The sequence below is a fragment of the Hemicordylus capensis genome, chromosome 5, assembly GCF_027244095.1.
Source record: "Hemicordylus capensis ecotype Gifberg chromosome 5, rHemCap1.1.pri, whole genome shotgun sequence".
Lineage (NCBI taxonomy): Eukaryota > Metazoa > Chordata > Lepidosauria > Squamata > Cordylidae > Hemicordylus > Hemicordylus capensis.
In genome coordinates, this window is record NC_069661.1 from 223,483,060 (window position 1) to 223,500,835 (window position 17,776).

The 17,776-nt window shown below is 45.3% G+C and overlaps 1 protein-coding gene across 7 annotated transcripts in view; it reads left to right on the forward strand.

The window, feature by feature from the left end:
* The window catches only part of SYN3 (synapsin III), a 304,303-nt gene that overhangs the window by 236,710 nt on the left and 49,817 nt on the right, over positions 1-17,776 (forward strand). For all 7 annotated transcript variants that reach the window (XM_053257382.1, XM_053257387.1, XM_053257380.1 and 4 more), the window contains one exon: positions 6,425-6,487. In XM_053257382.1, coding sequence (XP_053113357.1) covers positions 6,425-6,487 — 63 coding nt within the window. The remainder of the gene's footprint in view (positions 1-6,424; positions 6,488-17,776) is intronic.

A 17,776-nucleotide genomic window follows, 5' to 3' on the forward strand; every position in this document is an offset into this window, starting at 1 on the left:
AGCTGATAGCCAATTGGTGATTGAAGAGTCAGCATGAAGCCCAGTACTGACTGCAGTGTGACTGAGACATTTCGCATCTGAGAGAGGGGAGAAAAGGGCTTGGGGTTTTAAAAAAGAAGATAGGGGAGCAGAAAAGCAACTAACATCACAACTGATCTGAACTTTGAGTTGGCTTTGCTGCTGCTGTTTTCTGTTGACCTCTTGTTGGTGGTTGTTTCTGGTTTTACTGGCTTATTTTTGCTTTTCCGTTATCATAAACTGCTTTGAAACCATTATTTGAGTGAAATGCAGTATATAAATGTATAAACTGCAAGCAACTAACACACTGGAAGAGAACTGTTTGTATTATGCTGTGGAAATGCACTGTCCCTTACTACTGCCACTTCCAGATCCCCTGTAATGAAATGAGTCATGGCTGCCCATTTATTGCCCTATAGAAGCCCTGCACAACACAAGGCCCAGAGGCCAGACCCGGCCCATGGGGACATTTTTGATGTCCCAGGTAGCCTGAAATAGCAGGAGCCCCAAAATGTGGCATTTGTGTGGGGCTGGAACAGTCAGGGGCCCACTGACTGAGCAAGGACAGGGATTATTTTCTGGCCACTATTCTTGGTTGAAATTGTGGGCCTCTGAGGGGAGGGGAGGACCCACCACTAACTAGTAATTGTTTAATATTTATCTTTATAATTAATTTTACTGCAGTCAATGTGCTGAAAACTGACTTCACACACACACACACACACACACACACACCATATATCATCATGGTCGCTTCTGGCCCACTGGGACGTTTGAATTGTGCACCCCTGCCCTATAGACTGGTCATCTAGAAAGGCCTAAGAAACACAGTGCATTCAAATGAAAAGCAGTTTTGAGAACTGGATAGCAGGGATTCAACTGTCTTGATTTTGTTGTACTGAGAGCAGTTTATTCATCGCTGACGTGACCATCTCATTTCTTAGTCCACAAACCCACCACTCTCTGCCTGTGTGATCAATGTAGGGAGCTTAAAACATTCAAATGATTTTTCCATCCTGTTTGTTTTCCTGTTTCTTTAAGAAAGCAAATCTTAACAAAACAAATACTCTGAAGTTCACTGGTTTATCTTGTCCATGATTTCAGTACAAAAAACATGTTTGTTCTGGTTAAACTCTTGTGGTGCCCTCTCTTAATTATGTTCAAAACCCTCCCATGAGAATTGTGGCTGAGGTTATATAAACACACAGCTCCTAGTTCCGGCAATTCTAGCTTCACTCTTGTGGTTGTCATACCCCCTTGCTGTATGTATATAGCCAAACAAGCACTAAGGCGGAAATCCTATGAACTGAGAGGAACTGAATCTGAGAGGAAGCTCCATTGAGCACATTGGCCGCATTCACATGGAACATGGAACAGTGGGTCCAAGGGACCTGTGCTTCCACTCTACTCCACTTCCCGACCTTCCTGTCTGAATTTGGATGTCACAGAGAACATTATCTCTGCTGTCATCAAGACTGCAGAGAGGAGGGGGAACTGGCTGTGCAGGATTCCTTCTGTCATGAAGGACAGCCTGCAAAGCCAATCACAGTTGGAGGGAGGGAGGCTCCCTCATCTCCAGTCACAGAGAACACAGCCTGCAGTTCTGAATTCACACGACACGCAAGCTGCATGGAACATCAGGTTGGGGAGATGAAACTCACTACAACCCGAGGGTTCAGACTGAAGCTTCAAAATCCAAACCTTGGGTGGGTCACCTCGCGGAACCAGAGTTGCATGCATTCGGGCGTCATGATAAGACAACCTCTGCCCACTTAAACTCTGGTTCGGTGCTATGTGTGAATATGGCCATTGGGACATACTTCCAAGAAAACATGCATAGAATGGCTGTTAGTGATTTTTACAGTGATTTTGAGTGTGCAAAGCACTTCACATGAATTATCTGTATGTAATCTTGTTTATTTTTCTATGCAAACTGCTTTGAGAATCTTGGTTCTAAGTTCCCTGTAAGTTAAGTAAGTAAGTAAGTATTTACAATCTCCATATTGCAGCTGAGGCCAACTGAGATGTAGCTGCCGGGGTGGCCTTTGCATGAGGCAAGCTAAGGCAATTGCCTCAAGTGGCAGATTATTAAGGTACCAGTAGGGTGGCAAGATGCCCCCAACTGTTGCAATTGGAACAGCTCTGTGGAACTGATCTGAGCCTTGCAAGCGTTGGAAGGTGTGTGGGGCAATAATAGAAGGCTGCCCTTCTCTTCTCACACTTCTTGCAAAGCTTGCAAAAACACAAAAAGAGGAGTCTGCTAGCAACCTTCCCTTCTCCTTGATCCCTACGCTGCTTTCAAAGCTTGCAAGGATCAATTTTGAAAGTGGGGGCCCCACCAGGGACATGAGGCAAAGCAGCATTTGCCTCCTCACCTCAGGCACCACAATACCTCGGGGTGCCCCTATGTAGTTGCTTGGCTATGGCTGAGGGCAGAGGCAAGATTCAAACTGGAGATGTCCTGATTTGTGGCTGAGTCTTTTCACCACTACACTGCACTAGCTCCCTCCAGTTATACTTTCCTTTCTTCTGTCTTATCTGCTCATTTATCACACCCATCAATGGGGCCATTGCATCTGAATCCAGAAATTCCTTGTTCATTTATGGTTCTCAGGTCTGGGAGATTAAAATAGGCACTTGGTTTCCTGCCTGTTTATATCTTAACAATATTGTTTGAAAATTAAGCTACATTAATTTCCCTTGTAGTGAGGTGTGTTTAGCTAAAAGGCAAATGAAAAGGAAATGCTGGTTCTGGGTGGCAGGACACTAGCTTATCCTGATAAATGAAGATACCCAAGATTTTCTGCCTCTTCCTTTGAAGTATGTGGCCATTTTCAGGGAGACAATATGAGACAGAAGAAAGGATCACTAGACATATGGCCTGTTTTTCACCCCATTACAAATGCCTATCTCAGTCACCAAGTCAGTCCATTCTTTGTCTAGTACTGCCTACTTTGACTTGGAAGAAGTCAAAGCTTCTCTCGGAGAAGCTCTTCAGAGTGGCCCTGAGTAGTGATCCTTTTAAGTTTTAAGTGGAGATTGAACCTAGAATATTCTGAATACAAAACGTGCTCCATCCTTCTGATAAGGCTGCTCCCCCAAGGAAAAGGAGACTCCATGCATCAATCCCACTGCCTTTCCCATGGAAAGTAAACACTCCTTAGCTTGTACGGATTCCTTCCTCTGTCAGTCGAGGGCTTGAGGTCCTTCACATTGCAGATGTTTCCTTTATGGTGAAATGTGGAAGTGAATTGCTTCTCCCCATCTGTAAAGGCTGAAAATACATCATGCAGTGTGTGTGGGGGGGGGGGGGCGCGCATGTGCAAGAGATATCCCTAATCACAAAGGTAATATGATATGTTGGAAGTACAGGCAGTCCTCCTCTCTCCCAACTTTTTCTTAATGTCAGGCAAGTCAGTGTGTAACAAAGAACTTCATTTACAAACAATGTACAAATACTTGGTTATATATAGAACTACCACAGATGAAGGTAACAGCCTTTATCTATATTTAGGTCACACCAGGTTCCTATCCTTGGGGATAATTGATAATTGGAACGAGAACAATTTCTTTACTGTTTTCAAAGCTAAACAAGTACAGTTCTGTTAAAAATGGTAATTCATCACTGTAAGTTAACCGTTTGATGAATCTAGCACATTGAGTTTTGACACTGGTTACACTCATCCTTCTTGTCCAGCCAGTAAGCTGACCAGCTGCAGAGGAAGCCACTGGGCTCTGTTATGTGGAAGAGGGAGCTTCAACAGATTCCACCAGGCGCATTGCTAGGGGAGTGTAGGCTTGTGTTCGCCCCTCTTCGCGGCAGTCCCTCTTGAATACCAGTCACAACCCCTGTGTGTGACATCACATTCAGGGGGTGTAGTCAGCCCACAGCCCTCTGCAGCTCATTTCCCACCCGGCTTCATTATCGGCCGAGCATGTTCTTCATTCTCTCCTTAGCTCTGAGTGAGGGAGAGAATGAAGAGAATTCCCAGCCAACAAGTAGGCCAGCTGGAAAGTGAGCTGCAGAAGAAGCCCTTTTGGGTGCTGGCCACAGACCCCTACATGTGACACCCAGAAGGGCCGCGCGTGGCCTTCTGCAGTTCATTTCCCATCCAGCTTCATTGTCAGAGCAAGGGAAGAGAATGAAGAAAATACCCAGTGAGCAATGAGGCAGGCTGGGAAATGAGGCCAGCTGGAACTTGCGGGAGGAGTGAGCCAGGCACCTCCTAAGAGCTGGGCGGCTGGCTTCATTGAACCTATCCGCCAAATTATAGCTCCACCACTGGGTTTGACTGATCTCAGGCCTGCACCTGACAAAAATCCCTCTTGGGGCAAATCACCAAAAAAGCGTTCCTCCATGTCCCAATCGCTTGTTGCCTTTGAGATTTATTTATTTTTTACATTATGCCTCACTTTATGTCATGTGATGCTCAGAATCACAGAAGTCCATGCTGACAACACCATGATGTGCACTGATTGTGTGAGCAGCCAGATTTTGGAGCAGGGACACTTTAACATTTCAGCTAACCAACAAGATGTCCCTGAATATAAATATATTAGACCATTTCTAGCGGGGAAATTGCTAACTATACAGTATTTAGTATTTTTCATGAGTATTAGCAGCGTATTATAGTCTGTATGCACTTTTCTATGAAACAAGTGTTATCAGTTCTCAAAGTTGGGTCACCAACTTGGATGGGATGCCATCCCACTTCCTTTCAGATGGACCTAAACGTATTTTCAGGCGGCTGTCAGAGGTGCACCACAGTCATTTTGGAGCCTGGACCTAAAGGCCTTTGGAGGCTCTCCCCGCCCTCCCAGCAAATTAAGCATCATCATGCTCAGCCGACAGACTAAAGAGGTTTTGCTGTGGAGGCCCTGGACTTCAGCCCAGATGTCCACGGGTAAGAGGGCCTCTGGCAGCTTTAACTGAGTCTAGCTTAACGATCAACTTCTTATGTTCCCTGGATTCAAACACACCACACTTCCATCAAAACCATTTCCAACTTCCTTTTTTCTCCCACTTTGAGTTGTGGTGATATTCATGTAGAAGAATCATTAATGTCTGTGAATTAATAGCACTTGTTTCTGTAATGATTTTGAGTGCTTAAGATATAAGCATGGGTGTGGGCCTGGCCCAAGATCCACCAGCGCCTGAGGCGACTTGGTGAGCCCCTGCCCCCATCCTATCCTCATGGTGTGCACATCACACCACACAATGATTTCTCTCCCCATTTCCACGATCCAGAATCCCTTCCCTATGGCGTGCAAAGTGTGCCATGGAGGATTCTCCCCCTCTTCTCCCCCCAAACCCAGAGGAATTTCCCCCTCCTACCACATCCCACTCCTTTCTCCTGCTCCTCCCAGCCCCCAGCATTGTCTGCTCCCCGCCGCCCATTTAGCTAGTAGTGGTGGTGGCACCCACTGGAACCGCTGCTCACCTCCATTGACTGCTCATTTCCCACTATCCTTGCCTTTTGAAAAAGCAAGGGTGGTGAACCGAGCAGCAGGAACTGTGTACTCACACTTCCTGCTGCTCCATTTCCCAGCCCCTGCCTTTTCAAAAAGCCGGGAGAGTGGGGAGATCAGTGGTAGCAAGGAAAAGCAAGGCCTGGTGAGGTGGCCTGTGGGGTGGTAGCAGTGCTCGGCTAACTGCAGCCGCCTTGCTCAATCCGCCACCCAAGGCAACTGCCTCACCAGTCTTCATTGTTGGGCTCACTCAGTTTGGATGAATTAAATTAAAGCTGCTATTAATTGCAAGCTTCCCCACCTCCTTGCTATGGCAGGAGAAAACACAAGCATTTTCCTAATGAATTGTTCATATGATAGGAAAGTGTTGCAGAGATTTAAATGATTTATTTAAATAAACCAGCAACCCTCTTGATCTGAGGAGAGGAAGAGAGATGAGATCAAAGCCTAAAGAGCACTGCACGTAAAGATGTAGACATGTTGCTTGTTTGGTTTTTATGCTCTTATGCTTTGGGAGGTTCGCCTGAAAAGCGGTATATACATGCCAACAATAAATAAATTTATTTGCAAGAGCTGAGAGCAAGCTGAGAGTTGTTCCTTCCCTACTGGCGACTGTTATCAGGGGAAATGGAAATAACCTTTCCCCAATTACTTTAGATGTTGAGGAAAGTGCCTGGTATGTGAAAAGAGTATATGGTTCTCAGTTGGCAAATGCTTTTGGAATTGCATGCTGAAAACAGTTCTGCATATGGCTGTTGGGACACTTTACTAATTCATCATATGGTATACAGGCTTTACTAATGGCCATCATATATCTTCTTTTCCTCTACATAAATAGATATGCAGATATGCGCGTGAAGAAAACTAGCAACAAGGGTGATTCTGAGAGAGGCTGCCATATGCCAGTGCCTTAATGTTTTCCTTGTCTGTCTTTCAGATCACAACTCCAGCTTTTCCTGTTGTCATCAAGCTGGGGCACGCTCATGCTGGAATGGGGAAGGTAAGGAAGGGACAATATTGACAGAACCTGCATGTGCACACCAATCCTCATGTTGTTGGCAAAGCTGTTTATCTATGCCCTGTACACCTTACTGGGCAGTGACAATGTCAAATCCCTTAATTGGAAGAAAATGAGGGTTCCAAATAATCTTGTGTCAAGTTTTGACCTCAGTTCAGAAGTCCTATTACACTGGACATAAAGAGGAACCTAACTGCATACCAAGTGAGGGGTGAGGGTACAGTGGGGGTTTGAAATCAGTCTGAGGGCAGGACTGCATGCTGGAGGTCAATTGCATTTGTCTTCTGGCTCTGTTTGCACAACCTGAAAAGCATACTGAAATGTGATTGCTTTACTGCCTGCCCAGATTCTGTCTGTGAGCATAAGAACCTAAGAATATATGAAGAATCCTGCTGGTTCAGACCCAAGGCTCAGCTAGTCCAGCATCCTGTTTCACAAAGTGGCCCATTAGATGCCTCTGGGAAGCTCACAGGCAAGAGATGAAGGCCTCTCTCCTGCTGTCGCTCCCCTGCAACTGGGATTCAGAGCCATGCTGCTTCGGAACCTGGAGGTAGCATATAACCATCAAGACTAGTAGCAGGACCTGAAGGGGAAACACAAATAGGGCCTGAATATTAAAATAATTGTAATAAGACAAGATGTGAGTGTAATTATACATAACACCCCAGAGATTTTTTATCATGTGGTGATATTATGAGAGAACTGTGGCTTTATGGCACAAACTGTAGCACCCCTAGAGATCCACTAGCCTGTCTGGTGAATTATGTGAAAGAAGGCCACTGGACATTACACACCAGACATGTGTAAAAGTCTCCTGACTTTCTGGATTGTTTTTTAATGAAAAGCTGCTATGGGAGGCTCTAAATGTGATCAGAAGAGCGGAAGAGGGAAAGTGGGTGCGAACTTCCTGTGTAGGCCATTTTCCCAATTACAATTGCCATCCCCAAGCTTCTTTTCTACCCATTGCAAAAATGTGTGTGTGTGTGTGTGTGTGTGTGTGTGTGTGTGTGTGTGTGTGTGTGTGTGTGTTTCCCTTGGTGAAAAATAGCCACCATTTCATAGGTTCCAGCTGCCCCTCTTTACCAGGGATAGTCCCTATTTTCTGGCCTCTTGACACTGATAAATCTCTGTCCCTGTTTTGTCCCGATTTTTGCTCTTGCGGATGCCTCATGTGAGCTGCTAGAGTTGTCATCCTCCAGGATTCTCTAGAAATTCAGTCTCCAGGTGGGAGTGGATGCACTGTGTTTCATGTAAAAGGAGGGACAACATGAAGGCACCATGCAGTGCATAGCATATGGTGGGTGAAATCCGGCCTTCAGCATGTGTAATAGTGAGTTGGGAGCTTGGGAAGTGTATTTTCAACCAGTAAGTACTGAAGAAATATCAAGCCGCTGAGCCTTCTTCAGTATGTTTCTCGCTCTCATGCTCTGCCTTTCTGCCCTCTACCAGCACCCTCATCCCAGGCTTCTACAAGGAGTTGAACCAAACCTGAACCCCCAAATCATTCAGAGACATTTTTCAGTGAACTGTAACTGAGCTCAAATCTAAAATCTTTATCTGAATCAGAACCTTAACAACAAAAAGTATGTGGTTAAATGATCAAGCACCCAACTTTCATTTGTACGATTAAGGTTTTAAAATCCCTGGTTTTTAAAATCCTGCTTATATTTCATTATATAAAATCCTTTAATTTTTTTTTTAAATGGGTTTAAAATGTTTTTTCATAAGTTAAACATCTGGCTTTGAAAATCCTAGAGCGGGTTGTCGGGGGAGGCATCTATTGATCCATGTGTACCCATCTTAGATAAGGGCGAAACATAAATATGATTGGCGTTGTGGAAGGAAATGTTGACCTGGAGTCTGTTCAGAGTGTTGTACTTGAATGCTTAAAGATTTATTTGCCTACCTGGAGGTTTTTATCGTTTTTTTAATCCAATGAAAATTGGGGAGTCATTTTTAAGTGTGCCATTAACTTGTATTTCAGCAAGCTCACTGTCACTAGTATGTAGGTATTCCCTCCAACACACACACACACACACACACACACACATACAAGCAGCCCTGGTTGACTCCACTGTTGATCCTACTGAATGGAAGTCTCCTGTTATTTTCTCTTTTCCCGAAAGAAAATATAGCCATTCACTTACTAGGATTTCAGAAAGAAGGAAAGAAGTAGACAGCCTTTCTGTCTGGTAGCCTGCCAAGGGGAAAAAAATCCTAAAAACACTGTTCTTTTCCAAAAGGAACCTGTTTGTTTTTCCCAGACTCTCTGGGATCCTTCTGCATTGAGTGGATTAGCAACTTCTTTTGCTTTGGGAACTTGCAACAGCAATCCCCACCCCCCCCCCCCAATGAAACGTTATCTGCATTTTGAGTGAACTTCATATAAGTACCTTGGCTCCTGGTCATGCATATTATTGCCTCTAACAACAAGGCAAGTGGTGTCTAAAATATCATCTACCTATATTTGGGATACTATCATTTGACCCAATTCCCCTCCTACACGTAAATGAACTCTTGTCTCTACCAAGTATATATTCAATAGGATAGATGCCTATCTCCTCCACCCACCCACCCTGATGCCCATAGTGGACTAAAATAAATCAACCATTTCTTTCATACGCAAAACTATGCAAAATTTAGGATTACCAGAGGCCTGAAAACAGGGCCCTAACAATGGCCTGTTCACCCATTCATTTCTGAGTCTCTGCCTTGCATACAGAAGTTCCCTGTAGCCTTCACATAGGAAACTGAGCTCAGGCCACAGACAAGACCTGATCCAACATCAAGGAAACAAGTAATTAAATAAATAGGAAATAGACCCAAAATGAATTTAGGAAGCAGGGGAAGGAAATTCAGTCAGATATTCCTAACTCAAAATCACTTGCAGAAATTAAAATGTCATCATCTAACTTGCATTTATTTCAACAGTCTCAGTTAGTTATATTATTAGTTATTTTTCTACGTAAACCGCTTTGAGAACTTTGGTTGAGGTGCGGTATATAAATATTCATAGTAGTAGTAGTAGTAGTAGTAGTAGTAGTAGTAGATGCAGTTAGATTATGGTTCTGAATGGGGGAAAGGGAGATCTAAAGTATGGTATTTGGCAAATTGTTGGCTAACATTCTCTTAAAATTAATTGAATTGTTCTTAAAGTAACCCTCAAAGTCAAATTTCTACATTTTTGAACGGCAGGAAATTTTACATTCTAAGGTTTTGAATAATTATTTAAGCTTTTAAATTATTATTATCATCTTCATCCTCATAATCATCACCATCACACAGCAGTTAATGCACTAGAACTTGGTACAGCCTCATTTATCTAATGCCAGCAGTGAGCCAAGTCAGGAAACATGGACTAGAAATCGGTTTGGCCACTACAACCACATCACAGCAAAGCAGAAGCCAGGTGTGCTCATTATCGTTTGCATTTAGAGCCAAGGTTTCCAGCTGCACTAACCTTTGGGCATGGTGGATTGGGAGGCTAATCACACCCTAGACTTCCTTTTATTGCTGTTCTGTTGCTCTCTGTGATGTGGGCCTTAACTGTGTCCTGTTTATGTTATAAGGAACTTAGCTTTGCAGTTGAGATGAAAAGTTATTTACAAGCTGCCTTTTAGTTGGGTGGTGTTTCTTAGCAGGGCAAACGTACTCTTGGCAGATCTTTATCCCAGAACGTGTTTGATTGTTTGTTTATTCCACGTATGCCAAATTCTTTAATTTCAGATCAATTAAACTGAAATAATTAACACTCCTGGTTATATTCTCACAACTTGGATAGAACCTACACTCAACACATATCTATGTATTTTAAGAGCTTGAAAATGGGCTCTTTTAATCATTTCTGACCCAGTTCATACATGGAACCTGCTACATGGATAGCCTGGCCATTTTATATGCAGTCCCATGGAGGAGCCAGACCTGTGTGGCAAGCCAATTGTGTGAATCTACTCACCACCATGTGGTTTTCTAGACATTTCAGTGACACCAATGGAAGTTTCTTTATTCACAGCTCCCAATCATGTGGCTGAATAAACAGAACAACATTATGGGGCTACTTTCACAACCAGGAGAAATCAGGCTAAGGAAGCCTAGCCCAATTTCTCCTGGTCGCCTGCTGCCACGGGAGCTACGTAGCTCCCGGCAACAAACTACTCAAACTACCCCTCCCCTTAAACGAGGTTAGTGGAGCGAGTGCTCCGCTAACCCTGTTTAGTTGATTGTGTGCCACTGCGGCGCGACTTCGCGCCATGGCAATACATGAGGAGACCCCTGCCAGGAGGCTAAAACAAGCCACTCGTGCAGAGCATGCTGGGACCTCCAGGGGCCAAGTGTCCCCCGATCCCTGCAGCCCCCACTGGCTCCATGACGGAGCCAGTAGTTGTGTGGGTGGCCGATCCAGCCACCCAGGGCTTGGAGGCTGCTCATGTGCAGGGAGAGCGGGCTAAGCCCTCTCTCCCCGCACAAACCCTCCTGGCACTTCACATGAGTCGTGTGAAGTGCCTCTTCACAATACAATATACAATCCTCTCTAATAAAAGGCTTGGTGTCCGTCCGTGGACGGACACCAAGTGTGTGTCCGTGCCTCCCTGGCCTCTTCTGGGCATGCGCGAAGCGCATGGCCAGAAGGAGCCAGGGAGGCAGGACCGCCAGCACCCGGCGGCCATCTTGGGCGGCCAGAAGCGGCCGCCCCGAAGAAGCCGGGTAAGCGGTGGCGGGGGACACTGGCCGAGGCCGAGGAGGCGGCAGAGCCATGGCCGAGGCCTGGCCGTGCCGCCGCTTACCCGGCTTCTTCAGGGCGGCCGCTTCTGGCCGCCCAGGATGGCCGCCGGACGAGGCGGCAGACAAAACAATGCGGCGGTGGGCCCGGGCAGTGGTGGCCCAGGCCGGAGCCGCGGTGGGTGGCGGGCCCAGCCGGAGCCGCGGGCGGCGGTGAGTGGCAGGCCCGGCCGGAGCCCTGGGCGCCGGGGGGTGGCGGGAGAGGGAATGGCGGCGAAAGTCTGGAGCGCAGAGCTCCACTAGCACCCGTTAACCAACGGGCTACAAAACCACTAGTATACAATAAAACACAATATACAAATGGGAACATTAAAGAAAAGAAAAGAAATACACAAGAAATAAATACACACTTCATTCCTATAAGCCTTTACAATCCAACAAATTATCTCATTTGCACTACAACATACCCAATGCTGGCGTCCTAATTTTATCTTGTACAAAGGATATAGGAAATACAGGATGCCTAGGGCTGACTCAGACAATACTTCCCTAACTGGCCTAACCACAAAAAATAAGGGTGTGTGTGTGCCAAAAGAGTGCATGTCCTTCCCCACTCCCAATGTCCCAGGGTGCCTTTCCCTAATAACAGGGAAACTGTCACCAAATATGCAAAGTATGCAGAATTTATCTTACAATGCTATATTACATTACATTACATTTATTTATTTATTTTATTACATTACATATGTTGTTTAATTCATACATTCTCATCATGATTCAGAGCCAGCATGATGTTAGAGTGCTGGACTAGGACCATGGAGACCTGAGTTCAAATCTCCATTCAGCCATGATACTTGCTGGGTGACTCTGGACCAGTCACTTCTCTCTCAGCCTAACCAACTCCACAGGGTGGTTGTGAGGAGAACCTTAAGTATGTAGTACACCGCTCTGGGCTCCTTGGAGGATATAAAATGAAATAATAATAATAATAACAACAACAGACAAACATCTGCCACACAATACACCAGATATAACTGTAGTCGAGAAGAAAGAAAAACAAGTGAAAATAATCGACATAGCAATACCAGGGGATAGCAGAATAGAAGAAAAAGAAATAGAAAAAATCACCAAATACAAAGATCTACAAATTGAAATTGAAAGGCTGTGGCAGAAAAAGACCAAAATAATCCCAGTGGTCATTGGCGCCCTGGGTGCAGTTCCAAAAGACCTTGAAGAGCACCTCAACACCATAGGGGCCACAGAAATCACCATCAGCCAATTACAAAAAGCAGCTTTACTGGGAACAGCCTACATTCTGCGACGATATCTATAACAACTGACAATAAAATTCAGCCATCCCAGGTCCTTGGGAAGGACTCGATGTCTGGATAAAACAAACCAGTCAATAACACCTGTCTGACTGTGTAAACAAGAAATAATTATTATTATTATTCTAGCAAGACTATAATAATAAGAGCAATACAGAATTTTATACAAGTTTTCATTAATAGCTATAGAATTATATTGATGATACTAATGAGCTAAGATACTGCCAATTTTTAGCTGGTATATCTATTTATAAATCATGCTCTCAACTGAGCCAGAGCCTTTCAACAGGAGGGTCTGAATTAATTAGGATCACATATAGAATGATTCCACAGAAGCAGGCTTCGCGTGTTTATATTTAAAACAGCAAATATTCAAAATAGGTCTGCTTCCTTGTTATTTCACATTTCCCTTTAGCTTTATGAACCATGTTCCTGATCTGGGGAGCACAGTCATTCCATATGAATGATACTACAAGGAGTGGTCACATTTCAAGCCACTAACCCTGCAACCAATTACACAAATGAGCTGAGCTGCTCTGATAGAGAGTAGAACATGGTAGCTAAAAGAGTGTTTGGGTAGAATAACAAATGCTACATGATCTTAAGTATGCTCTCCTTGAATTCTAAGCGATTCCTTCATAAATTTGTGTAGAATATTCTTCCTATCCCTGCCAGCTTGTTTCACTAAAGGCCAGCCTAGAGAAAATGATAACTCCACCACAAGAGGCACACACACTTCTTTACCTCCACATGGGTAACATGAGGAACCACATCCCTATCTATGCAGTCTTTATGTGGTTGTATTTCAGATCAGGTTGGCTGGCATTTACTTTGTAAGGTCTGGTTGATAGTGAACCTTTTTCAAGGAAAGGAAAGGGAAAGGAAGGATGTGTCTGTCTGGCAGCTGGTTGATCTGGTCTCTGAGGGACCATGCTTGTGCCTTGATGCCGATGTGGTGCTGTTAGGTGATGTAGTCAGCATCTGAGTGAATGGGGGCAGGATTCACCTGCCTAGCATTGGGATCCACCTGCCTAGCTGGCAGACTGAGAAATGACGGCAGCGATGGCAGCAGGGAGTGACAAGTGGCAAGGCAGGCAAGGCGATGACCTCAGGCAATGTGGGATGGAATGCCCACAACTTGCTGCCCCAGAGTGCAGGTTCATCCTGAGGCCATCACCTCACCTGGCCTCATTGGTGAGCCTGCTGTCTACCCTGGTATACTTGGACACCAGGAAGATGTACTCTGGATCCTGGCTCATTAAGTAAAGCAGTAGTCAGTTGACCCTACCTCTCAGAGCATTGCTGGACTACCTTTGTGTGAGTCAGAACTTGGGGGAAACGAGGGACCAAAAACATTTAAAAGCATAGCCAAATGATTCTTGATAGCTGCTTCCTTCCAAAACCCAGATTCGATTTTTGGTGGTCGCTCAACAAACTGGAGGCATTGAAGTAAATTCTTTTTTTTGGATGCTATGGAGGGAGACATCTCTCTTAATAGGGCAGGTTGAATGGGCACCATTTTTCCACAGATCTCTTCATTCCTGGACTTACTATAAATGTAAGGCATCCACAGCCTGAATATCTGCCAGTTATGTGGTAACTTGACCCCCAGGTGGCCCTGGGACAGCAAAGCAAATTCCCTCAAAAAGGTCCTTCACCTCTCCTTGACCAGATGATGGAAAGGAGATAAGTGCCAGATCTATGGTATAAGGGGGAAATGGCTTCTGTTTATGAGTTATGAGTTGTGTGTATTTTTGTTACTCTTAACTTTATTTGTAGGTCTCTTTAATTAGGCCAGTTAAAGAGTTCTTCATACCAGCCCCAGATGTATTTATTTTTTAAATCTTCCCAATGCAATTCATGTATGAAATGATTTTACAGCACTGGAAATTAAAAGCTTGTTATTTACAATGCCACAGTCAACATCATTTTTCTTATGCAGGATGTGGGATTTTTAAAAAATTAAATATAGCCAAAGCAAAGTCACTGTGCTTTGTTAAGTCACAAGAACCTTTTAAAGGGGATGGTCGACTCATCACCGTGACTTTTCCAGAGCTGGAAATGAAAATGAAAATAAAATGTTCTGAAACCAAAAACATCAAAACCTGGCTGTTTTCAAGAGGAAGTGCGGGAAAGCAACAGTCTTCATTTGACAAGGGACAAATATTTTCGTAAAAGGAGGTCAACAAATAACTTCAAATGTAACATACAGTGAAGCTTCCCATTCATCTTCATTCTGACTCATGTCAGCAGTCACCCAACCCTTAAAATAGCCGCAGCATCCCAAATAATGAACCTAGTTATGCTGCCATTGAGTGGACACAGAAACAGTGTGTTGTAATGACAATATAGGTTACTGGTAAAACAAGAAGTCCTCGGACTTATGACATAATTGGTTCCCGAAAACTGTATCTTAATTCAAAACATCTTAACTCAGAACTTATTTTCTCTTAGCAAATAATGCTATAAATGGGGACTTGGTTCCTGAACCAAGGACAGATACCCTTTCCCTCCACTGTTGCTGCTGCTGTCAAAGCTAGTGGTATGTCAGTCACAGAAGTGCAGACATGAGGCAGATAAGTTGATGGTAGAGAATGGATAGCTTGCCTCCCCAACAACACAAAAATCAGAAATAAGACACATTAAAACAGCTGTTAAGCTAGCACAGGGGCGCACAACTCAAATGCCCTGGTGGGCCAAAACCAACTATGCTTGGTGTGTGGGGGCTGAGGTCAATTTTTAGAGCATTGATTATTAAATTAATGTTTAATTAATATTAATTAATTAGATTGAATTAAATCAAATCTATATCTTTAATTCTCTTAGCCGGCATGCATGCCCGGGATTTGGCAGCGGAGCTCTCGTGACATGCTGCGAGAGTTCGGGACTGAGGGAAACGTTGGTTGGGTGTTGGACGAGGCCGAGGGGGTGCCGCTCCGGCGGCTGGGGGCGGCTAGCGAGGGGCGGTGAGAGGAGAAGAGGTGGCGGGCAGCTGAGCCACGCCACCGAGAGGAGCCCGGCTGGGCGGGCAGCAGCAGGGTCCTGAAAATGGCCAGGTGGAGGCTGGCGCAGCAACTGGGGCTGTTGTGGCGGGCATGGGGTCTGGGAGCAGGGAGAGCGGTGGAGGAGGCAGCGGGCCCTGGCAAAGGAGGCGGACAGCAGGCAAAAATGCCTGGGCATAGATTGGGGCAGAGAGGGGGAGCAGCAAGGAGAGACTAGCGGTGCAGATGCTGTGCTCCGGTTCAGCTAGTTAAAATGAAAATCATTAAAATGAATTTAACTGTTGAAGTTCCAGCAGGCCACGATTAGTAGCATTACGTTGAATTAGAATTCATTTTAAATTTAGCTCCACTGGCTGCAGTGGAAGGCAGCCCTCGGCTCTCCCATCCTCCGGGCGACTCCCCTCCAGTTTTGAAGGTCGCAGCCACCAATGGAAGCAGGATGGTCCCGGAAGCCTGGTGAGCCAGTGGGCGGCAGGAGCAGTGGCCATGTGGCATGCTACTGCAGGGGCAGGTGCGAAGCTGTTCATCTCCCCCTGGCATATGCCCTGGCTCCCCAGCCCCTCCGCTTCCGTTGGGGCTGGGAGTCTGCTGGGTATGAGGGCACACATGTGTCCTGTTTCTCCATCAGCCTGCATGTCCACCCTCATTCCAAGAAAGCTCCTGGCCCCAATGGAAGCAGCGTGGCTCTGGAGCTGGGGGGAGGCTAGTGGCACCACCAGCCCCACAGTAGCAGACCACCTCGTCACTGCTCCTGCCACCCACCTAACCGAGGTGGGTGGCAGCAGCCACAGGTGGCTGTCAGTGGCAGCCACCAAGGGCCAGCAAAAATGTGCCCATGGGCCGGATCCAGCCCACAGGCTGTAAGTTGTGCAGTCCTGAGCTAGCATAAATTACCTGCCTCCTCCTGGGCAACAGTTAGACAAGAAGGGATGGAGGGCATATTTTTGAGGGGGAGGGGATGTTGTTCCTTTTCCTTTTAATTTACAAATTTATATACTTCTGCATACTTGCGAAGCCCCCCAAGTGGCACTTAGCCACCTGTATCTGCTACCGGCTAGGTTGGTGGCAATTCGAAACCAGGCCTTTTCTAGAGTTGCCCCAGAACTCAGGAATGTGCTTCCTAGTGAAATTAGCGTTTCCCCTTCTCTGAATGTTTTTAAGAAGGACCTAAAAACATACCTGTTTCGAGAGGGTTTTAGTTTATAGTTTTAAAGCTTCGGTTTTAGCGTTTTTATTGTATTTTAAATTGTTTTAATTATGTTAATGTTTTATATTGTGAACCGCCCAGGAATTTTTTTGTATGAGGTGGTATATAAATGTACGTACATACGTATGTACATACTACATAAATAAATAAATAAATAAATAAATAAATATTAGAGGAAACAACAAGGACCTCCTGCAATAATATGTTGCATGCCCCTAATCCTCATGTCCACCTTCAGGATACTACAAGTTAGGAACATACGAAGCTGCCTTCTATCAAGTCAGACATTTGGTCCTTCTAGCTCCGTATTGTCTGCCCAGACTGGCAGCGGCTTCTCCAAGGTTGCAGGCAGGAGTCTCTCTCAGGCCTCTCTTGGAGATGCCTGGGAGATAACTTGGAACCTTCTGCATGCAAGTATGCTCTTCCCAGAGCGGCCCCATCCCTTAAGGGGAATATATTGTAGTGCTCACATGTAGTCTCCCATTCAAATGCAAACTAGGGCAGACCCTGCTTCGCAAAGGGCCATGCTTAGCAAATTCATGCTTGTTACCACAAGACCAGCTCTCCTCCTCAAAGGCTCAGTCATGTCCATTCCCTTTCCCCCACTCAGATCCCTGATTTGCTGCTAATTGGCATTTTAAACATTATGTAGCTCTTGGGGGCCACTGTGGACGTTCAGTTCTTGTCAAGCTGTTTGGTGGGGGGGGTGGAGTTCCCATACTTGGGGAACCAGGGAAAGGTGTGGATCCAGAAGCACTCCCAGACTGCGTACCTGTTCCTTCTGAGGAAGTGTGACCCCATCTAGAACAGGTAGATCAATATCACTTCCCGAGTGATGCCGCTGCATAGTAAGTGCCTCTGTCTTGTCTGGATTCAGTCTCAGTTTGTTATCCCTCATCCAGCCCATTACTGCTTCCAAGCAGGCATTCAGGGAGGATATACCTTCTCCTGATGACGTTGACATAGAGAAATAGATTTGCTTGTCATCAGCATACTGTTAACATCCAGCACCAAA